Source organism: Athene noctua, chromosome 9, assembly GCF_965140245.1.
Source record: "Athene noctua chromosome 9, bAthNoc1.hap1.1, whole genome shotgun sequence".
In the NCBI taxonomy this organism is placed as follows: domain Eukaryota; kingdom Metazoa; phylum Chordata; class Aves; order Strigiformes; family Strigidae; genus Athene; species Athene noctua.
In genome coordinates this window covers 9,941,541-9,968,597 of record NC_134045.1, presented here as the reverse complement: position 1 = coordinate 9,968,597, position 27,057 = coordinate 9,941,541, and the positions used below count along the sequence as shown (strand labels likewise).

Genomic DNA, 27,057 nt, shown 5'->3' with positions numbered 1-27,057 from the left:
TTAGCATTAGCATCTTAATAATAGTTTCAAAATATATGTATGTTGTAGTATTTAGATTGATAGGCAGGTAGCTACCTCTTAGAATGAGCTTTAGTGATCAAGTAAAAGACTGCTTTTGGCAGCACCTGGGAACCAAGTTCCCCTTTCAGTGCTGCCTTTACATTATGTTCACTTACTAAGCTACAAGAAACAAGTTACACGGGAGGAAGCATTTTTTTAAACTTAAGAGTTCAGCAGAAGTATATTGGTATGATATGGCATCTGTCAGTGATTAAATGTGTTGACATTTCAACTTCATTCATCCATATCACCAAAGAGGTACCAACTAGTAATGTCTTTAGGTCACCCGTGTACGTGCGTCTTTTTTTAAGATGCGTGTTTCTGTGTTGATCTTAAATCAACAGTTAAAGTTTGCAGGAAGATGGAAAAATGTTCCCATCTTTTTTTGTGAAGACAAATAGTAATTTTGACTTCATTCTTTATCTGAGTCATATTAGAAAATGTAGTAACTCTGGTTACCAAATTATTTCCTTCTGCAATACATTCTTGGCGCTTTCTTTGTGTTGCATGAGCAGCATTAAAACTTTGGTTCACTCTTCTATGTTGGTCAGTAAAATTCAGGAACTCCTGCAAGATTTATTCTGCAAACAGCTTTTGAAGAGTGATTTTATTACATTTGATACTTAACACCCTAATGAAGAAAGTTTTAGGCTTCAGAAAGATTACATCTGTATAATGGCATGAAAATCTACCCATCTGATATTCCATATGTTAGAAGAAATCTGAGCATTAAATAGGATCTATTTTTGTTTTCAGTTAGCCTGTAGTAAAGCCATTGTAGTTAGTGGCTTCCACCAACATTAAAAACAGTGTTAGGTAATACAGTGGGCTTGATTCCATATAATACAATGTTGGTGGTTTCAGCTTGTAGTTTTTTTAAAGTATTTTTTGCTAGTGTTCAGAAGCTAAACTAAATTCTAGCTGCAGAGCCAGATTTGTAGGTAAGTTATTAAGAATTAATTTGTAGATACACTTGAGGTACAGATAAGTGTTGTCTCATTAGCTGGGAAAGTTTTTTAGAAGTCCACTTTGTCAGACTCTTGTGGTAGAGTATTGACGTTATAGTAGAAGTTGTCTGGAGTCTCTGGCTATTGAAGGTGAATTCAGGAACATGTTCCGAGTCTGCTGGAAACCATGAAATGATGAAGAATGTTATTTTGCTTCAGTTACTACCAGTTTTAATCGATTTCCTAATTTAAAAAGAGTATATTGAACAAATCACAAACTCGGAGTGTCTCGCATAACATGTGTTGGGAGGAACTTTTTTTGAGTAACTTTGATATCAAATCTTAGAATTTTTTTTTTTTTCAAAAAGCAGAAAAATTGTATGCAGTCTCTCTCTCTGAAAGACATAGGCTTGTGTTATAGGTGAAACTCCTTATGCCAGCTGATGTAGTATGGAGTGTGAAGTCTGGACCTGTTCTGTACAGTAGAGTACTACCATGGTATCCTAATCTGGTTGTGTCAAGATTATGCTCCTTTTTTCACAGAGAAAACTTGTATCTATCAGTGTCAAGTCTTAACAACTGTTGGTCTGTACTTGTAGATGGTGATCCATAGGCATCTGTAAAACGTCCGTGATCCTTTGCATTATTCTAGTTGGTACGTCCATATTATAAATTTGCAGTAGTTCACAAAGATGCTTACCAGGTTAGAACATGAGAATTATTGGAAGTCAGTGTATTATCAGATTGTGAATTCAAAGAGGGCTATGCTGTGAAGTCTTTTGTCTCTGATGTTTTGTAATGAAATCTTGGTTTAGGCCACATGTGAAAATGAGAAGGCTTTTTTCTGGTTTTCAATGCAAATGTCTCTCTACATCTTAAAATGGCAGTGTAGGCCCTCAGGAAAGATACCAGAATTAAGAAACATATTTTTTAGGTTTAGTTAAAGGTGTAATGGTGAACTTTATGATGAAACTATAGAAACTCTATAATGCTTACATCAGAAATCTGAACAGCACCAACAGGATTTTGTTTTTAAACTCAGAAGGAAGCTTGTGTAACTGTCTATTGACCAGAAGTAAACTGTAAATTACAAATGTATTACACTGAATATATTATTCTAACTCTGTTGACAACTAAAGAGAGGCATTCCTATTCTGTACAGATACACTAAGATTTGTGGGCAGATCTCCTAAAGAAAAAAAGCTGGGTTTAGTGGTATTCAAACCAAATGAACTTTGGGAATTTTTGCTATCTGTCTTAGAAAAATAAGAAGGAACTCACTTAAGTCCTGAAATTTATGAAAGTCCTCACACTTACACCTTGGAGAAGCAAAATGGCAATAGTCTTTAAAGAGCAGAACTCCTTACTAGTATGGCTTCTTTGAGTAGCCTTGTGGCCAAACCCCTGAACTTAACAGGTTTTTTTCACCAAAATAAACTGACTTGGGGGACAAATTTTGTTCTTTTCAAGAAGATTCTATGAGCTTCTGGTATTTTTCTAGCTCACAATCAATTGTAGCAAATTAAGATGCTATCATTCTCTGTAGTGTCCCTTTATTGCAATTAATGCCCACAAAATATGAATGACAGAATGCAAAGTTTAACGGGTTTGTTTAAACTAACAAGAGGAAGGGTTAAAACTACATTGGGAGACTGTATGCTGAAGCAGCTGATGCACACATGCATGTTTTGTTCTGCAGGCTGTGCTTTGAGGGCAACAGCCTTTGGCAGAGAGAGGAAGTAGTTGAAAATAATAACTTCTTAAACTGGTGCTGTTAAATTTTTCTAGAGGTAGTTGCAAAGACTGAAGACATAAAAGCAGACAAGAATTTTGTACAAACCTAAATTGTTTTATTAAATTTATGTGCGTTTTAAAAAATAGAAATCGTGATAAAGTGGTTATTCTAAACTAATTAAAATGAATAGTTTATTTCGAGTTACACTAATGTGTGCACAAGTCTGCATTTTAGTGTCCAAAATGAGAAAGACTTCTGTTCAAAATTGTTTTTTTAGTAATACTACTGCTTTAGGATTCCATCAACAACTTAAGGAACTGTGTGTATTTAGTGAAATGTATATTTTTTTTCAGTATTTTATGAAGAGACTATATTAGTTGGGCTGTGGAAGATAATTTTTTTAAAACTTTCTAAGATAGCTTAATATGTATCTAGGCATTTTTATAACAAATCTAGTTCTGGTTCTGTTTAATACAGTATAAGCTTTGTTGTGTGTCAGTGAATTTTCTCAATTCAAAATTTAAAAGCAAGCATTAAGACTGTCTGCCAAAGAAGGAGACTTCATAGAACATTTTTTTTACCATATCACATTTAACAGATATATATATTTATATAAATATGTAATTAGAAGTTCACATACAGTATAGCTTATTTGAGATTCTGTGGAGTTGGATCTCATTTTGCTACTTAAGAAAGCGTTCCAGTTGTGTGCAGTTCTCTTTGGCGCTTAGTGTAATCATCAGTGATTCTTCCACTCTCTGAGGAATTTGTTTTATTTTACATTTAGAATAATGTATTGTATGTCAGGTGAATGTCTATCTAGTTATATATGGTTTTTCCTTCTTTTCAACACAGGATTTTTCAAACTTTTAAGTACTTCACAATTGTCTCCATATTGGAAGCTGTTCAAGCAAGTGGACCCTGTCCTAAAGAGTAAGAAACATCTTCTTTTCTCTTAATTTTGAGGATTCATGAAGGATCCAAAATGGCTAGTTGAGGAATATCCAAGATAGTGTTTGTATTATATGTTAGTTACAGATAAATTAGGTTTCTCTTTTTACTGTTGAACTCTTTCAGCTAGGATAATCACTTAATTGCAAGTTTTCAGGTTTTCTTTTTTTCGAATAAAAATACATTTTTGAATGCCTCTATGCAGTTAATTTATATATTGTAAAACCTTTATGCTATAACTTTGTTTTAGTGAACAAAGAACTTATAAATAACAGAAGTTTAGAAATTAAAAATACATTGAAATGCTGCATAAAACCTGATGATTAAATAATTCTGAACTTGATTCTGATTTCTGGATGTGAAAACTTCACATAGATGGCAAACAAACATGGAATTATTTTAGCCACCTTTACCTAATATGTGCTAAGGTGCATGCTTATGTTTATGAATTTTAGAAAAAAACTTGTGTTAAAAAATCTCTGCATGTTAAGTGTTCCTGTTATTGCCAAGCAGAGACAGTTTAGCAACCTTGAAGTAAGTCTTGAAGTTACTGAATAATAAAAGGAGGATAAATGTAATAATTTATGTACCAAATTAGTACTGAATAAAATTTTTTTACTGCAACATTGCAGGCTTTTGATAGCACTTATAACCAATTTATGTCTTTGACATATGTTACAGCCTTGTCTCAAAGATGTGAGAAGAAATAATCTTTGTGTTAGAATCTGCTTCTTAATGCAGTGATGTATGCTATCTTACCTTTTAGTAAAAGTTAAAAGTTGAACTGTATTAGTAGTCTTGCAAAGGTGTTGTAAGAGTTTCTCACTAAGAAACTATTTAGGGAGAGGGAAATCTCTATTTATTGGGATTGGAGGGTGCTCAGTGCCTTGGAGAGGACGATCATGGTTTTGAAAGAGTAGCATTGTTTATGGAAGAAGACTGGTATAGAATGTAAGTTCATATACTAACTTTTTGTCTGTTTTAATGTTAGGGGATGGTTTTGTTTGCTTTGAGGCCCTAGAAGCCTTTACCTTGACCCTATGCACGTTTTCCCTTAAACTGTAATGTTTTGAAGTCTTTTTCAGTTTAAAAGAACCTCTTGAAGTAGAGCTCCTCGGCCTACTATTGAGGCAAGGAGTAGGATAAAGCTGTCATGCAAGTATGCTCCCCTAGAAAGGCATCATCAGTTCCTACTGGCAGGTACATCTGGCAGTATGTAATAGCATATTGCTATTACAAGATAATAGGTATGGGGCTTTTTGCATTGACAGGTTTAAAACCTTACCTCAAAACCTTTTCCTGGTCCTTCCACTGTGTCTTCAAGTGGCCCTAAAACTTTTAGCCTTCTGGTGCAGACTCTTCCCTTCAATCTTAGAGATTTAGAGGGTTGGGTTGTTTTTCAGTAGTCCTACAAAACGAGCACTTTACTTGCCTATTTAGCAGACATTTATAAAACCATGGGTACTAGTGATTGTGTATTAATTTTGGTGTTCTTGTTTTTATGGCATCTGTTAATTTTTTGAGTGTAACATGTTACATTTGAATGTATGTTGCTGAAGTTGGTTATTGTGTGACTTGTTTACCATGTTGAATTTTCAGGTCTCTAATGATGAGGTATCCATCTGGATTTAAAGCATATCTCTGAGCTTCTTAATTCTTCATTAAAGAGATGTGTTCTATATTCATGGGTAAGGATATTTTTTATCTGACTTGCACTGATTTCTTAAGTATCTCGTGATATATTTTTAATTTAGAAGATTTCAACAACTGATTTTTACATCTTATAGATTGATCAGATACCTTTATAGTATAGGGTTCTTTAGGTGCCTGTGCTAGCTCTTTAATTTTGGCACAAAATAATTATTAAACTTTGTAATTCCTATATCTAAGTAGAAATGCTCTAATTAAATCACTCTAACTCTTAATGTGCAGACAGAGGAATAACATGGTGGGATATAGGTAAATAATTTAAAAATTGCTTTGTGATTTGGGATTCCTTTTCTGATGTACAACAGTTCTACAGGCTGTAATCTCACCATACATCTTTTGAATTTGGAGTTTTGGGAAGAAAGAAACTCCATCCTGGAAAGCAACAAAAGGAAAGGATCTGAATTTCGTAGTATTAAAAAACAAACAACACTTTTTTTTCAATAATATAAACCATGTTTCATCTGAAAAAGGTTTGTGGTATTACACACCCCCGCTTCAAAACAGGAGAAACAAAGCAACCACAGAAGTCTTACTAGAAAATAGAATTTTTCTAAATGCTGCTAGTATTGGTAATTTTGTTGTCTCTAAAACAGCTAAGATTACTTCTTACATTACAGAATTTGTTATAATGTATTCTCTCCATATATTAAGCACTGCTTGCTGATTTTGAGACTTTATAAGTTTGCCTTGAGTTAAAAAATTAATGTTAAAATGGATCTTTTAAAGAAGTATAGTAAGTGGCCCAAACGTATACTGTGGGACTTTCTGATACGCTGTTTTATACAGAGAATACTGTGATATACTTTCTCTGGTGTGATTTTGCTCTGTTCAGCTTAAGCAAAGCTGTTCTCAATAAAGAAGCTGTCCCATTCACAGTGAAGGCAAAAATCTCTGAGAATGGTAGAAATTTGTCTTTAGTTGCATTGGAAGATGGGTTTTCTTTCCAAGTGAAATGTCATTTGTCATGTATGTTGACTTGAACTTTTATGGATGACTGTGACAGCTGACAGTTACTGGAGGTTTTTTTCTCTACAAACTTTTAATACTTACTTCCCAGAGGCTACCTGTGAGAAATGAGGAGAGGTGGTAGAAGGGAGTTCATGCATGTCTGAGGACTACAGAGGGGAAACAGTTATAATGAAGTGTTTGGTGCAAGCAAAAACCAGTGTAGGTACAAGAACAGACTACTCTGAATTACTGTGACAAGCACACACAAGTCAGTTTGCTCCAGTTTTACGCTCTTAATCAGACTTGGAACTATAGCCAAGGACTGGAACCTTGTCCCAAGCATTTAAAGACCATCAGTTTCAGATCTTTGTCTTCCTAATCTTCAAATCAAAATGCAAGGTACTTGAGTTGTCTCTGGAGTATTTAGCATGATGTCTGTGAACTCTGTTACAGAATTCTGAATAAAATCAGTATGTTGAGGGTATGATTTTACTAAAGGGATGGCTCATTACTCAAAAACAATTCTAAATGCATACCAATGAAAAGCAGTTTTAAAATAAAATAATGCATATTTATGTATATATAACTGGATGTATATTTTTTTTAATTTAATGAAACAGGCTACCCAAACAAGTTTTCTCTTAGTTTTAGTGATACTAACAAGAGAAACTGCATCTTTTCAGTCCAATAAGAGAAACAGAATCTTTTTAGCTACAGATACCATGGCACTCTTGTACGAAGACTTACTCATTCCTTTCTGTTAGCACATAAAAGAATTCATCTCCACTAAATATCTAAATGTTCTTTTTTTCTGATCTTCTATGTTTCTGGGATTTTGAGAAAATCGTGCTGTCTCTCTGTCCGTTTTAAATTCAGCATGTACATTGATCTTTAAATCTATAATAGAATATAATTTATATTGGTGCATCAGTGGGAAGTAACTTCTGTATTATTTCATTTACTGCAGCTTTGTGAACTCAGTCAAAGCTTTAGTTATAATTAAATCTGACAAAAAATGATAGTGTAATTGTCTTTTATTTTTAATATTGGGGGGAGTGTCTCTGTCATTTCCGAATATTATGCAGAAGTGATCAGTTTTTTTGAGTGTTTGTTTCTTAACTCGCTGTATTGGCTACACATTGTTCCATCTGCTAATAGATGGGCAAATCGTACAAAGCCACAAACCTGTTATGCTATTGTATGCTGCGTAGAACATAGCAAACACAATTATTTTTTTCAGTCTCTTTGGCAGATCTCTTGTTTGTAAGTCTGTTATGACTGGTTGCATTGCTTTCCTAAACAAACAAACAAAAAACCCAAACCAAAACACTTTGCATGCATATAATGTTAAAACTCTTCCCTAATTAAGACTATCCGATCTTGCCCCTTCTGTGTCTTTTGCCTGTAGTCTGGATTTCTGTTAGGTCATGCTTTTATGACGTTTTAATTCCTTCTGTCCACTAACTTGTCCCTATCTTCTTTCTGAGATAGCTTCTGTTATTTGTCTGGATAGCCACTGTTTCAATTTCTTTTGTGAAAAATGGCCATCAAAGTCATTGACCTTCTCTTATTTATGATACTGTCACACATAATCATGTGAAGCAGTGATACTTAGTCTGTCATGTGGATATCATGGTAATGTGCTGAATCTGTATGTGATTTACTTGCTTATAACTAGAGTAGCTTGTTTTCGTTGTCACTTCATCAAAAGTAATCAACAATGCAATTAATGAAATACATCAGTAGCTTTTTGTTATCTTGTATTTTACTGCTGTTCCCACTTCGTTTTTTTGAAAGCACAATTTGATGATGTCTTTGTTTCATTCTGTTTTCTTATGTGTTCATTCTTTTTTGATATGTTGTGTAAAATCTTTCTTCTAGTCTTTAAATCTTGTACCATTCTCTTAATTTGTGCTCTTGCTTGGGTCTGTAACTATGGCTTGTCTTTTTGCAACTCAGATCTGCCACACACTAGTGTGGTATAAAAGGGAATCATCTTTTTGTGACTTTCAGGCTGTCTTTCTTCTTGGTCTTTCGTACTGACAGGAATAAAGGGTTGTTATTAAACTCTGATGGACAGTCAAAATGGAGGAAGTTTCTTTTTCTTTCTTTTTTCCCCTTTGCAGGGAGTTGCATTAAGCTGTGTTAACTTGAAACCTCAGTTTCCTAGCCTAGCTCCAGGATTGATTCATTCTTGTTGCACACACCTAAGGGAAGGAATCAAACTAGGCTGGGCTGTGTATAGCCAGTTTCCTTTCTGAGCATTTTGAATATAACCAGTAAAATTTGAAAAGGATCTTAAAGTTTTAAAAAGTTGGAATTACAGTAGTAGTACATGAGAGCTGCTTTTGCTGGTTAAGAGTAACAGCAACAGTGCATTGATTTATATTGTTTGTAATTTGAAATGATAGTTTTAGACCATACAGAATACAACATTGTTTTTAAATGAAAAACATGGCTTATGCAGAAATTAGTATTTTTCCATGCACTTGGACTCTTAAGATCTATTTTAATACAATTTCTCCTGCTCTAATACTTTGGTTTAAATCTGTAATTTAAAACAGATCTCTTAATGTTAAGAACTAGTAGATTAAAGAAAGTATAGGTGTTCAGTTTAATGAATGGTAACCAGACAAAAAAACAAGAGCTGGGAGATGTTTCTGTTCTGATTCAAGAATGTTTGTAGAATAACTTAATACTTCTGGCAGAAAATTATATGTTTTGTGTGAGACATGAAATGGTACAGTTGACAATCTGAAAAAATTTACTGTTTAAATCCTAGATGTTTAAGCATATCTGAAGGTGGCAAATCTTGAAACGTGTTTCAGCTTAACTTGGGGGATAGTGTTGATGCTTCCTGGAAATAAATTTTGAAAACGTCTTGTTAATTAAAAAGAAAAACTAACTTTTTTTCAGAATAGTGAGTCTAATGTATTATTTTGTTATATAGCCATTAGTAGTTACCCAGTAGTAGTAGTTCCTGCTGCTTATTTTTCTCTCAACTTCATACCAGATAGATGATATGAAGGTGAGAGTTTAAAATACAAAGGGAGAAACTAAGTACTAGTTAGAAACATCACTGAATGCCTCTGGGTTCCATTATCTTTAAAAACAAAACAAAACCCACATCAGGAAGCTCCTAATTTTACCAAATATCCTATAGTTGGTAAATATTGCTGAAGCAATTCTATTTTATAGGGGACAATAACTTCTTAAATTCAAGTACAGCGGCTGTAGTCTTCCAGTTGCTTTGTCAGGTTGTACCTCTGGTGTGGTGCTCATTTAATTGTCTAGAATTGGTCCGAGGCGTTCTTAGATATTGATATTGTAGAATGCCATTATGCATGCTTTTTCTTCCCATTTTTTACTATAAAGTTAAGTCATTTAATAAAACATGAAGAGATTGTCTGGTATGTGTTTTTTCAATCTGGGGTTGTTTTAGTCCTGTTCAATCGTTCTAGACTACTATGTAGTTAAACTCAAGAGCATGTATAGTAGTTAATTACCATAGGGTAACCGACTCATAGGTCACTTAATCTCTGTTTAAAAAAAAAAAAAAAAAAAAAAGTACTATTGTATCTTATATTGCTAAAAATGGAACAAATCTATCTTTTTTTCTCCTTTTTTCAAGTTAACACAAATTGAATAGCCTTCTTTATAAATTGCAGTGAAATACAGTTTATCTCTGGGCATAACCAAGGAGCTGTATGCAGTCCGCTGAGCTATTGATACCTGATCTCAATATGTAAACTTGTATCGATACGGGCTTCAAATCTGAGTTTTTAACAGTGGAATCCCTGATAGCATGGAACATGATGCTTTACACATGGCTATCATAACTTTCATCTATCTTTCTGCATATGGGGATTTCTTTAATTGGGTCATTTGTTTTGTTTCTACAATATTCTTTCCTTGTATTTAATCTGACTTGGTTGTCTTCTCTTAGCTAAAATAGCTCTTGCCTGACTTACCTTTTGAGTTGAAATATCCAAAAAGGAGAGGTGATTATATTGGAAATGCTACAAAACCCTAAAACCATGCCACATCATCTACCAGGATCCTGATGCAGGTTTATCATCTGTTGGAAGGTGTTTGCAACTGGGCAAGTCGTTGTTCTGTTGCTTTTAATCAATAAAAGACGGCTTAATCAGTGCAGAAGATAATGGGGTCTAATTTATGTTAGCGCTTCCTTTAACTTGGGACTTCAGGAAGTCCTAACTTTAAGCAGTAAGTTGTTCATATATCATCTGGAATCCATGGCTACTTTGCTGTGCTAAGTGGTCACTTTTCTAAGCTTCTGTGCATTTTCTTATAGCATGCTTGTTCTCTATACAGTGATTAATGCTTATATCAATCCATACTTAATAGATGTCACCAATTGGTGTCTTTCAGTGTGATACAGGATGCATCCTTTTTCTGCGTAGACCAGAAATTTTATATACTCAAACTCTTAATAAGGTTTATTAATTTACGTTAAGCTTTATTCTGACTATGGTCATGATGCTTTCAGTGGATTAGGAGTGTAAACAGAACAGATTTTCATCAGCTTATTGAAGACTACTTTGTACTTAATGTGTTCAACATGAACTTTGTCCATCAGAGAATATTTCAGATTTCCAGGGTGTCTGTTTCTGGAAGGATCCTATAACCATTTTATTCTTAGGAGAATTAATTAATGAAGAATTGTCATTGAAGTGGAGTAGAATATAAAGGTGAGCTTTAGCAGTAGGGTCAGCAATTAAGAGCTGTGGCTGTTTTATTTCCTTTTTTTCTTTATAGTAATTAGATATATGTACTGACAGGATAAAGGAATGATTATTCCATGAAGATGCTCATTTAAAGTGATTGCTCCTCTATTCTAGATGTTTACTAGTTATCTGGGGAAGTAAATTATCAGAGACACATTTTCATTCATTTCTCATTCTGTTTGATTACGCTACGAATGTGCACATTTTTAGGCTAGTTAAACTAACCATCCTTTTCAGCTCCTCGTGCCTGAAATCCCTGATTGCAAACTAATTCATTGGTGATCACACAGCTATACTATGAATAAATAAAGAAAAACAACTCGTGTTTCAAAACTAGGTGTGTAAACTGTTGAACCTGAGGGAGTTCTTTTCCTGTGTTTAACTTTATGTCACTGTATTCATCCCCTTGTCTTTCCTTTAAATAAGAGTTCTATTCTGTCTTTAAATGAGATAAAATACAATTTTTCAGATTCTTACTTAATGCAACTTAAATAGAAGAAACAGTATCTCAGCTTTTCCTAGTGAAGTCAAGGGAGTTTTGTTTTTAAATGTGGTTTATAACTTCTTAAGTTTCTTGTTTAAACATACAGAATTATTGTATACATTTTATGTATTATGATTTATTTCTGCAAACAGATTTTAATTCTGGACTACTAAAACCCACAATTTGTTAAAATTTGGTAGTTTTAATGAAAATGGCAAAGGAGAATCTAAAATTATGCTTACATAATAGAGCAAACTGAATGAAAGAAATGAAACCATTATATTTAAAACATCAAATAAATCTTTAATTACATAAGGCACAAAACCAATGCTGGACAGGGCGTCAAGTATAAGAAAATATAATTGATTTGTGGTTTAACTAAACTGTAAAGTTATGAAAAAAATATCCAAAATCTGTAAAAGTGTTGGGGAGGGGAAGGAGGGATGAGAATCATGAAAGTAATTTTTCCCTTTTTTCCTCTTTTTTCTTTTTTTTCCACTCCCATAGGATGCTTTAACACTTTAAGACGAATGTTTCATCAGAAGCACTAATGGATGCTGGCATGCCTTGGATAAGGTGGTGACCGCTGGATGTCATTTGTTTCTGTTTACTGCAGAGAGCCAAAATTGACTCCATTTGGAGTTGAGAGAAAAAGCAGTACAGACCTATCAAGATGACTGATCCTATGATGGATTTTTTTGATGATGCCAATCTTTTTAGTGAGACCTTAGAAGGTTTGTCAGATGATGCCTTTGTTCAGCCTGGACCTGTTTCACTTGTTGATGAATTGAATTTGGGTGCAGAATTTGAACCTTTGCACATAGACTCATTGAACCATGTGCAAGATGCTCAAAATCAACAAAAGCTAAGTGACTTTGATCAGCTGAATCAGTATGATTCACTGAAACTTCACTCAGTAAATCAGTCTTTTAATAGCTCCGCTGACAACGTCTTATCACCACACTCTCAATTCAACTGTTCACCGGTTCATCCTCAAAACCAGTCTAATGGGATGTTTCCAGATGTGGCTGATGGTAGTCCTATGTGGGGACATCAAACTGCCACAAGTGTTTCGAATCAAAATGGGTCCCCTTTTCACCAAGGACATTCTCAGTCTATGCAGCAAAACAAAAGCTTTGTAGCACACCATGACTTTGCCTTATTTCAGGCTAATGAACCGCAGCATCAGTGTGCCTCGCTACGGTCGCAACAAAGCAGAAACAACGCGGGGCAAGATGCTCTGAGTCAGCCAAAAGACTTCATGGAAGTGAACGTATCTACTTCTCTCAGAGTCAGTGTTAACCACCCATCTCCAGTTTCTAATCCATCGACTTCACAGCAGCCTCTGTCTGTTCAACAGTTTTCTCAAACTGCAAGTGCTTCAATACATTTTTGTGGGAATCAAGAAGGAAATTTTGATGGACAGTCCCCAACTATTACTCCATGTTCTGTCAATAATAGCCAGCAGTTTTCATCTCCTTATTCTTACTCTAATAACCACATTTCTCCTACCAGCCTTCTTCAGTCTACAACAGCTCTTTCTACTAGCCAGCAGACACACTCTATCTCTGACTTCACTGGAAGCGATGCCTTTACATCTCAAACAGGGACCAAGCAAGAAACAACTGAGCACATGTTGAATCCTAATACACCTTTGAATTCAAATAGTTTTCAAATGTTGCATTCTGCGCATCCTCAGGGCAACTTTAGTAGTTCAAAACTCTCTCCTGTGAATATTAATTTTTCAGCTTCTACTGGTTCTGCTTCTCAGATAAGCCATTTCACTGACCCTATTGAAAGCAACGGTTTTACATCTTTAGATGAGAACTTACTTCATCAAGTCGAGACTCATAATGAACCATTTACAGGACTTGACCCGGATGACCTCCTTCAGGAAGACCTTCTACCACAGTTTGATGATTCTGCATTTGTTCAGGATAGCACAAGCCATGTTTTAGAGCATGACTTAGAACACCATATAACCCCACAGCAAGTAACACAGTCATCTGATCTTGTTCGGGCACAGTCTCAAAGTCAGATCCATCCTTGGCATTCTTCAGTTTCTAATCAGCATCTGCAAGACAGAAGTCGAGTAACCTTACAAGGACAGGTATGTAGGGATTTGGGGGGCGGGGGTTTGAGCTGTTTGATTTGGTTGATCTGGTGAAATGAATAATAGTGACTGGTGCTTGTGCCAAAGCATGACAATGAAGTCTCGGAGCTGTTGTTATTTGACCCAGAAGAAGTCTAACAGCTAGTTTAGGGGAGAAAAAAAAAAAAAAAGCCTGTTGATGCAGACCTTGCTTTCTTGTTGTTTTCTTACCAATGCAGAAAACAAGATTTATATGACCTGAAATATTTAATTCAGAGAAAACGATGTTACTCCTTCTGCTGCTTGTATTTCTTAAGTACAGCAGAGCCAAGTTGGTTGTTTTATTATTTTGGTGTAAATATGATGGCTTATTGTCTTGTAAAGTACTTAGAGCAACATACTTTTAAGAGCTTTAATAAGCCTTGTGTGGCTGATTTCCACAGGAGTTGCACTGGTTTTGTTCTTACTCAGTCCTTTGCTTGGTATCTTTGTGCTCATGCTCATTAGCTAAACGTACAAACTTTGGTTTTGACATGATTAGTAATCATAGAAAACATATAAAAGGCTGTGTCTGTGTTTGATTTTGTTGCTTTTGGCTAAACCAAAAAACTGCAGTTATTTTAGTGTAACGTGTGCATCTACTGCAGGTATTAAAGCCTTCCACATGGAGGACAACATAGCATAGAAGTTATATTGTACTTTTTTTAATAGTATACAAGAGAGACAAACTTTTCAGAGAGTACTTTTCAGATTATCTGAGAGAAATTAAAATTGAGCACTGAAGAGTTCAGAAAGACAATCCTTCAATCTTCAGCCTGTTCTTTATGAGGACTTTCTGATAACGTGTAGAGAATTTTCAAATAGTTTTAATTGAGGTATTAATTCACTTTTTTTAATGCTGACCTTTCTCTTCATTTGTATCATCATCTTCCCTTTTATTGGAAGTGTGTAAGAGTCAATAAATTAAAATGAAGACTAGTGTTTCTGGATTGCTTTAGTCTTTTATAAGAGTAGCTATGCTTTTCAAAACCAAAATAGGGCAATTAAAGTTATTTTTTCACAACACTGTAAGCAGCAAAGTAATTTGTATTGCAGCTAGTAGATACCTTGGCAGATTCTTGCAGATTTTTTAGCTTAAAAAATTCCTAAATCAAAAGTAAGTGCATCTTGAATATAGAAGAGGCTTAATAACCAAAGGCACAAATAATTATTCTTTCAGCTTTTAAAATCTATCAATCTTTAAAAATATTGCTATGGTTTTAGAGACTGGTTTAGTGGCTTTCCATGTTAATGCTTCCAGAGTGGTATCAGTGACTGCATTACCTGTAAGTTAATACATTAATATTATCACAGTTTGGTTATGCTTGGTAGCTTCCAGCCCAAATTGGATTTGACAGGAATAACTGAAACTTCTTCAGTTAGATAGTTTGGCAGAAGGGGCTGTAGCTTCTATATGATAAACATTCATATTCTGCTGCCATTGATGGTTATTTCAGGTTTCCAAAATTGAGAAACTGTTGAAATCCATGTGCATGTGAACAGTGAAAGTAGGAATTTTATTTTAAACTCCTGTTTTAAATTCTAGTAGGAGTTTAGCTTGTATTTGGGAGAGGGAATATAAATGTTTTCTAACTTTCAATCTGTGCATTTCAAAATAGAGGCAACTCTAACATCAAATATATACATGCAGACAGCTTTAAAAAGATTGTAATAAATGTATTACTTCTCTGTATTCTTGCTACCAATATTTTCTTTGCCTGAGAATACAGAATGGTGTCTTACTGGAGAAAAAAAAAAACTGTTGGGAAGGAAAAGAATTTAATTACTGACTTGCTTCTTGTTAGTTTGCAGGACACAGGCCTGTGAAGGAGGCAATTTAACACTTCCCCCCCACCCCCCCCACCCCTTTAATGTCCTTAATGTAGAGATAGGGGTTTAAACACTTAATCTTTGGTCTTGGTTCAGTAGATTGCTTCTCCATTACAAATTCTCGTATTTATGGAGTGTGTAATTGTCAATTGCTACTAGCGAAACTTTTTCTGTAAAACTGTGGTGCAATGTATACATGCAGCTGTGTATTTGAGATTAACTGAATGATGCAGGAGATGCAATCTGTTGATTTTGATAAACATCTTTTATTTTTAAGGTTGGAGAGAGGGAAGAAGAGGGCACAGCCCAAATAACTACACTTGTCAGTTCTCTCTGTAACCTAAAGACACGTGGTATAGTAGCTACTAATGAAATGTGATCCTGTTTATTACTGTGTGTACAGTACTGCCGAGGGAGCAGTGCCTGAGTTCGCTGCCAGGAAGCAGAGCAGCAGAACCCAGAGCTGCAAACACTAGCGTGGAGGCTATTGGTCTCCCACGAGCGTAGTTGAGGTGAAGGGTGAAGAGGAAGTGGATTCCAGGAAAAGTGGGGGTGGCGAGAAATCCAGGGGTTGATATCGTTTGTGAGAAGCATGTGGGATATGAACCAGTTGGTGAAAAGTAGGTCTAATAAAACTTTCTGGTACGGTGACTTTTGTATACATCAGAACCTATTAAGACTTATTTAGATCTCACTGACATCCGTTTTAGCCCTTTGTTTTGTAACTAGGAATAGAGGGAAAGTTCTGAGTCCTCTGGAGAGTGTTTAAGGTTTTGGAGGCTTGGTTTGGGGGGTTTTTTGAGGTGTGAAAACAAAACAACTTCACAGTACTTCAAGTTTTTACATTTTTCCCCTGGAACTTTTTCCCTGGGGTTTATTATTTTAGGGCATGCAATAAATTGGATTCTGACCTTGAATTTATCTAATTGGACGGATGTTTAATGTTTCCTTCAGAAACTGGTTGTGAAGTGGTAACTCAAACTGTTGTGAGGAATGTATTGATGGGGGAGTGACGGAAGCAAACAATGTAGGAGACTTTAAATCAGCGGTGTATGTAATAAGAATAGTAATAGAATAGTATGGCAATTACTGAAGCTAAGAAGTGTTTCAGTTCTGCCTTCTGTCTGTTTACATTTCTAAGAGGGGTTTTAGTTCTAATTCTAACTTTTATTCGATGATCGCTTTGTAGAATTTGAAGTTCAAGATGTAAATTCATCCAACAAATGTGTGTAGTATAACCAGAGAGGAAGAAGGTGGAGTAAGGGACAGGGAGGGAATATTGGTCTTACAGAAACTGGTAGTCTTTAGGCCAGGAGTTAGGTGGGGAGGGATTTTGATAACCTTGATCTGTAAGAGTTAAGGTGAAATGTTTCTTGTTTAACATGACAGTGTTTCGTACTGGCTTTTGTACACGTTGAGGAAACAGTTACTAGAGTATTTAATTGTTTTCATCAGTTTTAGTTTGATAATGATTGAGATTTTTTCAGAAAGGAAAAATTTATTTTATGAAATAATGAACTGTAGCTATTGGAGTGGACTCAGCATGAGACAACCAACAGTCTTTAGCTACAGTTATGATGAGGCTATTTAAAATTAAGAAAGATCACTACTTGTTTTGTTATTTGAAAGCAAGCATACTCATCACATTTTTACTTCTATAGCTCTTCTATCAATAGAAATTAATTTAAAAATTAATACAATTGGTTCAGTGCAATAATGATGCAGAATTAAAAACTATCTAGAATGTTATATGCTGCTCTTAAACTTTCTATGCCTGTTGTAATTAGATTATAATTGTAAATAAAATGTGCCTCTTAATTTTACATCATGCATTTTTCATCAGAGTTAGTCTCAGAACAGAAAGTGGTGAAATGCACTGAAGATTCATGTAGCCTCAGCTCTGACTAATGGAACACTTCTGATCTTTTTAACTCCACTTAAAACTGTTTCGAGTTTGCTAAAGCTAAATAATCTATTAGCTTTTCATAAATTTAAAAAAAAGACAACAAAAATACAGGACTCAACATTCAGTTCTACATGTTTGGAGGAAAAAGGAAGTCAGAAGGATCATCTGAAGTATAAACTGTCCTATGAAGTTTACAGCCATCTCACTGTGTATGTTGTTTTGTAATTAGCATTTTAATATCTTTTGGCTATATTTATGAAAGCAAAATAATTGAATTTAAACTGGAAAATAACATTCCATTAATAATCTTTAGTGCTATAGGACAAGGTAGTAGTCTTAGTTCTTAGGTAAATCTTCTTTTCCCTTTTGTGATTTAAAAGTTTGACACCTGACTTGATAATTCAGTATATTCATGAATTCCAGTACTTCACGTGTGAATTTTTTTTTTAAAAAAAGACTCGAAACATGCAAGTGCTTTTATGCTTGCAAGCACAAGCTTTCCTACTACTTGTTTTATAACAGCAGCTGATGCTGTATTGTTAGAATTTGTTTTGCCCTTGTGGGGAAAGTCAGAACATTGTAGATGGTTGCTTGGTTGGTGTTGTACCCTGGGACGTCTGTATGTATCAGAGTGGCATAATCTCATACATGAGTGTACCATCAGAGGTGGAACTAAGTGTCACCTGATCAAAGTCCAGGCTTATGTGCTGCTGAGACTCATGCCCTGAGTAGTCACAGGCTTTTTACCTCTCACTGTGTTAGCAGATGCCTCCCTTTTATATCAACTCTTAAGTTTATTGTAGACAAGTATCCCTTGGATTATTCCACTCACAAACTTCTCACTCTGCTATTGGTTGCTGTTCTGCTTGTATTTGAACTCTTGCACTGTAAAGTTTTTATTGAAGGAATACATAGTAAGCAGTGATGGCTAGTTATGGGAGGTACAACTTGATATATGCCATTATGGAAGATGTATAAAAGTCAAGGATATAGTATTTGTCAGAGTGTATTTCTTATGTTTTGTATAGTTTAAGTGAGCATGTAAAGAGAAATACAGTCTTTGTAGAAGAGACTGGCTATTTTGCATAGTTATTTTGTAGGTTCTGGATCCTGAGTGGTGCTACAAGATTGTGAAATTATAATGCTGTTACATATATTGCTTGTGAAGCAGTGGATGACAGTTTTCAGTGGGACCAAGCATAATAAAATACATGTCTCAAAATTTGGCCCACTTTGTGTCACCTGAAAACTGAAATCTTGACACCTCTTCCAGTAAGTGTTTGTGTTGGGGGGGCATTAAAAATTATATCTTGTAATCTTGAAATGTAAAAACCCAAACCCTCCAAAAACCAACCCACAAACCAAAAGAGTCATAAAACCTTGCTCTTTTTCCTGAAATCCTTAATAGTGCTGGTATAGCTCCCATTAAACAGATCCTCTGTATTTATATTGTTCTTGTTCCTTTAATTATAGTTAATTTTATGGGTGACATCATACTAACAAATGTAAATATTTGTCTGAACTTTCCTTTTAAACATTTCTAGGGGTTGTATGCTCTGGATTAGTTTTCTGTGCTTAAAAAACAATTTTCATCTTCCTTGTAGGAGCTTAATAAATTCTCTACCACAGTGAGGCAGCAGAATTCAGTTGACATCTTCCAGCACCTAAGAGGTTTATCATCTATGTACAAGCAATGAAAGTAATCCCTTCACTGACCTTCTTTGTACTGTATTTTGCAGCTTTTTTTGCTTGTTTTCTGTTATTTCAGAAAGACCTGCACAAATGTGGGGGAGTGAAAGTGTCAAAATTCTGTCAAATGCATAGAGTTGATGAGAGGAGTAGGGCAACATTTCTGAGCTCGAGTAGTGCAGTTCCTGGAATGATCTAAGTCTTTTAGACTATAGCTGTATATAATACGTTTTCATTACTAATCTGTGGCTTTTTGCCAGTGATGTATTTATCATTGAAGATAGCATTATTTTGATAGCTTTATAGTTGAATATGTATGAAGCTTTTCCTTTTGTATAGATTTTATGTAAGTTTTACATAGGCATTTTATACATTTTACTTCTTTTTAAAATGCTGAATCACTTAGGTTGGGGAAAGGAACCACATGTTTGTGAGATTAGTTTGTAACACATTTACTGATAAGTATTTATTATAATATTTCTCTGTTTTTCATTGCAAAATACAGCTGTATAGTAAGGGAAAGACAAAAATTACTGGGCTTTTAAGAACAGGGGAAGTGTGCCAGAGTGTTTGCTTTACTGTTTTAAAGGCTTTATGAATTTGTTAGTAATTACCATCTCTGAGTAGAGTTGAATTGTTTCATCATTCTTTTTTGAGTCTCTTTTTGCTATCACTGATGTTTTTCTTCAGTCTCATAACCTTTGTCACTTGTCAAATAATTAGACTGTCCAATTCTTTGTGTCTGTCTTCTTTAAAACAAAGTACTTGCTGTTGTAATGATTGTTATAATTTAAGAATATAATTTTTCCTGAGATAATTGCACACTCATTAAATGACTGCAATAATTGTCTTCAAAATGTGCCAGAAGAGAAGCATTTTTGTAAAAAGTAGTTAACAGATGGCAAGCATAGGAAGGAAGCTTCTGGCTAGGTCAATTTACAGCAATAATCTTACAGATACCAAGGCGAGACTAGTTGACAAAACCAAGTAAAATAGATACTATTTTTTTAATGATATTGCAGAATAAGTGTGATTGAATGATCTAAATAATTATTTGCAAGCAGATGTCTTGTTAACACTGAAGAACAATAAAGCAATTCAGTAATGTGAGAGTACTGATATTATTGTGCAAGCATAGTGTCTGGAAGAAGGGGTACCTAATTACAGAGCAAACAGGAAACTTAAATTGTCTTCTAAAGACAGCAACCTATACTGTAGACTGTTAAAGCTGAAGTTCAGTATATTCCTAAACTATAATGAGTTTAAGGGGAAAAAAGTTTATGGAAAAAAGCTCCTGTTCTTCCACTTTGTGTTAATGCAACCATTGGGGCTGTGAACTGAACTGGGAAACTCACTCAGGTGCAGAGTGACTTTACTTTTTTTTTTTTAGGATGTTTTTCAGGAATACAAGTTCCTGATTTAGTTCTCTTAGTAGCACAGAATTGTGTGCCATAGAAACGTTGGTGGATAGAGAGGAAGGAGGGGAAAGCATGATTTTCTGCATTTGAGGCAAAAGTTGTACACGAAACTGGAGCCTCAAACGTAAAGAGGGTCCAAGTGGGCTCATTGTGGGACTATCCACTGGCACTGGTAACCACTCATCTGCTTTGTCTAACATTATCTAAAGTTGAATTTTTGAGTGGCTTCAAACATACCGTTGCCTCTCAAGCTTCCAGAATAATGCTTCATCTTGAGACATTTTGGAGAAAATCAACACTTTATAAAGTATTGGTCAAGTGTTATTACTGAAAGAGAAGCAGAACTTTTAAAGGTCTTAACCAATAGTATGGTTTTGAAGCCAAAGAATATGCACAAGCTCCTTAGTTACATGGATTCCCAAGACAGTGTCTATCTTCAGGTGTTGAGTGCATTGAATTTGGGAACTCTTAAGGTAATAAATACAAGCGATTGGCTTTCTAGGATGATGAGACAGAATTCTTAGGTTGATATAAATAAGTTTGATAAATGACTATAGGAATGTAGCTTTAGGCTAGAAGCAGTTGACAAATCTTAAATTTTTGAAAGATGCGTAATTTGTAGTAGGGATTGATTTTTCTTTCATAAATGTGGCAGGTTTTCTTTTGTGGGGGTTATTTGTCTTGCGTTTGCACTTACTTGGAGTTTTTGCTCCCTTGTGAAGGCTAGCATTTTAATTTATAACTTATGAAATTGTTCCCATCTTTTACACACTGCCTTTTCAGGAGTTAGTCTGTATTTGAAAGTAATTTCAGCGTTAGTAGCATATCGTATATGTGCACATAATGCTATTCAATAGCATATTGAATTGCAAACCAGAACTAGTTTCATAGATTGATAGGAGGGCTTCTTTTAAGAGACGTTCATGATTCACAATTTAGTTATAGTTTATATGTTGGAGAGAGAAGCTTGCCTTAAAGAAGGCATTGCAAATATTTTGGTTCTGAGCATTTTGTTTCTTGTCTTACAGTTTGAAACACTGTTTGAGAAAGAGTTCTGATAGGTTTTTTTAAATCTTAAGAGTAATCTTAAAACCAGTTGTTTCACTGTACCATCTTTTTTACTGAGTACGATACATCAAGAAGGAGATATCTTTAATAATATAAACTTAATAGAAAAGCGTAACTGTTGTGCTAGGAGATGCAGTACATTTGGGTTGTTTTTCTTTGCTAAATCTTTGTAGCAGCTGCTCATGAGACCCAGGTATGGCCCAGCTTGATGTGTAAATTCTGTTGTAGCAGGAACTTTCGTTCATACAAGCCTTAAAGGCAGCAACCAGCTGTTACAGAGCACAAGTTGTCACAGGTAAGGCAGGTAAATTAATTTAAGGAACATGAGTGACAAAATCAGACACATATCTTACTCTCTTTGAGTTTAATAAAAAACGTTTTTTTAAAAGATTAGGAGAATTTATTTTTATAAGTGTGTTGTATCTCCTATTTATGCCACCCTATGGAGGATTCTTTGACCTGCAGTCATGTGGTATTAAGAAATTTGATCAACTCCAGATACTACACAAGAAGCATGTTTTATGGTGCCAGCCCAGTGTGCTTTTTGACTTAATATAGTTTAATTGCAAATGTGTACAGGCTTTGACTGATTTCGGATTTTCAGAAATGGTGACCCAACCTTGCTTGTTGGGGACGGAGGTATGAAGGTCCTTACAGTCCTGGCTGTGCTTGAGGATGTCCTTGGCAGCACACTGCGGTCTCTAACCAAGCTGTTGTTCTGCTGTTTGTTGATAGCAGTTTCTGTTGACTTTAACTCCATTAAAGATGATAAGAATTTCTCTTGTCTTGAGCTTTACACTGGGTCTAGTCCTGCCTCTTCTGCTAATAGCCAGACTCAGTTGATATAAAAAAATTATTGCTATGCTTATCTTTCCAGAGACTGGTCTTGCAACTTTTTCTGTTTGATCCCTACCAAAAGACCATGCTCCTTACTGGTTTGGCTTGGGTTTTTCAAATGGTTCTCCACTCTTGAATAGTATGTTCTTTCTCTAGAAATTTTATAGGAGACTTCTGGTGGAAAAAACAGTTTGGGTTTTTTGTTTTGTTCTTTTTCTTTGCCTGAAATCAAGTCCTGTTGTTCCCTACTAGTACCTTCTGACTTGTGACTTCTGTTCTGAAACCATCACCTCTTTTTGATAAATTCCTTTTCTAAAACCATCTAATTTTCCCCCTTAACTGGGGGGTAGGATTTTGTTCAGGAATATTTAATTGCAATAACTAGATTAAACAGAAATTATTTCATTAGGCTTGCATATATGCCTGAGTACTCTTTTGTATTGGAGATTCTGGCATAAAAAGCTGTGAAAGTAGTTCATTGAAGCTAAAATGAAAAATATGTAAGTTGGTTTGAATTGAAGTGGAATAAGTATGCCCCCCTTTGATTCAAATAGAAATGTGCTGTGCAGTCAGTACTGGTTTTAATGATATTAGTGACTTCATAGCTGTTGATGTTAAAAATGAAGTACTTTTCCCAATTTCTGTTACTATATTTTAATATGTTGTGCTCATCTTTTTTGTCTCACTGAAATTACAAATGTTGAAAACATTTTGGTTATCCTGTTAGGTTTCAAGGAATACTACCAAAAAAGCCATGTTCACAGATTGAGTAAACTTTTAAACTTAACTGCTTCCAGTGAATAAAATTATTGTAAATAAAGATCTTGCATGCTAGCCTTTCTGAATATGCAACCTGATTTAAAGATAGTTCATGTTCAGTATTTTCCTATTAATATGAAATCAAATCATACCTTTTTTATTCATGTCTGTCATCTTTCACAATACTTCATTGTTATGCCATGAACAAGCAATGAAAATGCATAGGTTTTTAAAAAAATTAAAAAGGAGGCTGCCAATACTATCATTAGAATTGCTTCCTGGTACTGACCTAGAGAATGATCAGTTGCAGCATCTTGTGCCAGGGGCTTTCATACTCTGAATAAGCTGGTTCACTTAACTTTGAAGTGAATTTTATTTTAGCGTTGCACTCAATGTACTACAAAATTTGAGTAGAATTTGGTAAATTACGCTGTTAAAACATGTTTTGAAAGAGAATCTGTTCTTTTTAATCTGTGGTTGTTTCTCTGACCTAGCCCAGCTTTCCTTTTTGTAGGTAATTGCAAAAGTGAGGTGTTGAGACAAAAGGTGGGCAGGTTCATGCTAGTTCTGCATAGTTCTTGCCTACTTGCCCTTTGCTTTCATCACTCCAGTAGGTTAAATGACTCCTTTAAGTAGCAGAAGAGTATAAAAAAATAAGACCATGGATGGTTCTGCAGTTTACAAGCCTTCACAACTGTAATGTCTTCTGACTGGGACAAAAAAGAAATGGAGAGGTTTTGAGGGGGAGTGTGAGTGTGTGGAAATAGTGACCTTAATAAACTTCGTAAGGATAAAAGGGGTTTTGTTTTAATTATAAAAATGTTTTCTTACAAGGCCACTCCCATGAGTGGTGTAGAAGGAACGCTTTAACTGAAATTAAGTTTTGACAAGAACCAGGTACCATTAACATCCCGTTGCTTTTTCTTGCCAAGAGATGCATGCTTTGCTGGTTTCCTGGTGTGCTTGCAATACACATGCTGAAACTGATCTTGGGTGCTTGGATTAAGGTGAATAAAAAGTTCCTTGTGTGTTGTTCTTTTTGCAGGTAGTTTGGGCGGGCTTTTGTCTTAGGCTTCCTCTCTGGTTGGTAATAAAACACATGAGAAAGTTAATCTCTTGATGGCACGCAAAAGTGGTGGCCATTTAGAACATGGATGGGCAGGTGGGAACTTGGGAAAATGGAAAGAGGAAAGCTTTTTTTTTCAGTTTAATTTGGAGGCTTTTGTAAATTTTTTTCCTATTCTTCATATTTTTGCAGCCAATTATTTGTTGGTTTACATTAAAATTAGCATTTTAAAGGATTTTGTCATCTTTTATAATTCACAGTTTCTGTCTAAAGGTAAACAAAATTAGTTGATTTAAGATTACTTGAAAAGAAAACAGTAGCTAAAACCTGATACTTTTAAAATAATATGGAAATTTACTGAAGACAGTCTGAATAGTGTCTGTTTATTTAAATTGCTGGGTGTGTACTAAAGAGGTTGGATAAAAGCAATATTGACATATTCAACTTCAGGACCTCTAGTTTGTATGGCATATATAGGTTACTGAAATATTTGGTTTTGCTTAAAGATAAATCAAGTCAAAACTTCAACCTGCCGTTTACAGTTTGGAGCCTTGTGCAGCTTCTAAAATAAAACCTTTATTTAGAATCTTCTGTCTGTATCTACTGTGTTGACAGAATTATGCTGTATCTTGATTATTTCTCAGTGAGCTCAAACCTGAGTTTACAGTGGCAGGTGAAAAAGCTGCACACTTGCTTCTGCGAGTTTTTAGGTTTTCTTGAGTGTGAAAGACTTTCTAGTAATGCAGGAAAAAATGTAGCTTTTAAAATTTTAGCTAGATTGAGTTTGTGCACCTTTTTCTACCCCCTACCCCCTTTACAGTTTTTAATATGAGGTAATTTTATACATTCAAAGTATATGGTATGTTTTCAACTGTATATAACTGTAGTAATCAAACACAACTGTGTCTTTAGTTTTCACAGTATTTGTTTCACAGTGTGCACTGCAGTTTATTTATTTTGGTATTAGGTCACTGAAATAGATATTACTTTGCAATCTGGATGACAATAGCACTTGGATGCTCCAGGTCAATATTGGTGTTCTGTTGTATATACAGGTTGGGTATGTTGCTTTCATAACTGGTATGCCTTAAAGTTTGATTGTTGAGCTCCTGGGCTGCATCTGCTTGGTACAGTTTTATTTAATAATATTTGTGTACTAAGCTGAAGTTAGCAATAGAGTTCCAGTGGATTAGTGTGAGTTTGAGCAGTTAAAAAAAAAAAACAAACCAACAACAACCAATAAAAGTTGCACTGGGAAGGTCATTGTATTCTATGTGCAACACTTCTTTCTTTTGCCTTATTTTGTGAAAGTATATTTAATTTCAGATATTTTTTCACCTTTTGTTGTGTTTATAGATTTGAATTTATAATTCTTTGCACTCTGATTACAGAATCCCAATGTTCTGTATATCCAAGCAAATACAAGTTTGGATTTTATTTTGCCTCCTGTTTTGATTTTTGATCACGCCTGCAGTTTTGAGAAAGTGCTAATGCTTAACTTCCTTTCGTGACTCATAAGGCCTTAAAGTAAGCTGCTGTATTATTGTAGATCTTGTTCCTTTCCAGACAGGCATTTTCTGAAAGATTATGTTTCAGAAGTTTTGCTTTGGCCATCATATTGCAAGGTTTGTTTCTGCATTTAAACCTGAGTGTGTGAATTGTCTTAATGACTTCCAACAACCAAACTTGTGACTTTTTCTGTTGTTCAGTGGAAGCTTTAGAATATCCAAGAAAAAAAGTATAAGTAAGCAGTAGTTTCTGAAATTGATGGTTAGAGATATAAACTATTACAGCAGTCTTTTCATTTTGTTTTTATTGTGCATAGAGAATCGAAACAGTCTTGAGTAATCAGAACAGAAATACAGTAAGTGAAATATTTTCAGGATATATCATCTGAAATTTTAAATTTTTCTATATTAAACTTTTTGGAAGAGGGAAGAGTGATAAACTCTGTGTTTCTGGGAATACACAATTTCCTCAAAACTTCAAAATTAATTCATTTTAATTTATATATTAAAAAGTTCATTTTCAATCATAATTTAACACTAGAGAATGATATTATGCATAGGCAAATTAATTCTTCAGTAGAGGAACAACATTTTAAATATTGTCATAAATGGACAAGTACATGCCACAGAATTTGTCTTTTTAAAAGGTATTCAGCCATTTCTTAATCTATATAATGTAATAATTTGCCATGGGAGTCCTGTCAGGTGCACATTTAAGAGGCTTAGTTACACAGGTATGAAGGTAAAAATTAGAAGTTAGAAGGCAATGTTAGATACTACTAAGCATGAATTAGAAACTAGAACAATGAAACAGGAGGTGTAAAAGACTGATATTTTGGCCACTTGGTCAGAATATCTTCTGAAGAAATATGGGTCCCTACAGCACTTCCCACTTCCTTGGTTTTGATGCGTTTGAATGCCTTCAGGGAAGGGGGAAGAGGAGGTAGGTAACAGGAAGGCCTGTTTAGCATTGCTTTAGCCAGAATTTTTGTTCAGGTTTTTTTGTCAGATGAGAATCTATGTGGAAGTAGGGAGACAAGAAAGAATGAGTAGATCATGAGATGTCCAAGGGTTGGATTTTGCAACTGGTGGTTACTATAATTGTAATGTCTTATGTGGATTTTCAGAGGTCCAAGAAGGATTGAGCTCATGTTTCATTTCACTCTTCTCTACCTGTCTGTCTGCTTCATGTAAGTGGTAGGGACACGTCTGAAATTTCTGTTCTAATAACTTGGCTAAATTTGATCAATGGGTTAGAAATA

At 34.8% G+C, this 27,057-nt stretch overlaps 1 protein-coding gene across 2 annotated transcripts in view; it reads left to right on the top strand.

Annotated features, from left to right (window-relative positions):
* CHD9 (chromodomain helicase DNA binding protein 9) overlaps positions 1 to 27,057 on the top strand; it is a 96,613-nt gene that overhangs the window by 4,450 nt on the left and 65,106 nt on the right. For both annotated transcript variants that reach the window (XM_074913621.1, XM_074913620.1), the window contains exons 2-4: positions 3,598 to 3,675; positions 5,293 to 5,381; positions 12,091 to 13,693. In XM_074913621.1, the coding sequence (XP_074769722.1) occupies positions 12,257 to 13,693 (1,437 nt within the window). In that variant the 5' untranslated portion in view covers positions 3,598 to 3,675; positions 5,293 to 5,381; positions 12,091 to 12,256. The remainder of the gene's footprint in view (positions 1 to 3,597; positions 3,676 to 5,292; positions 5,382 to 12,090; positions 13,694 to 27,057) is intronic.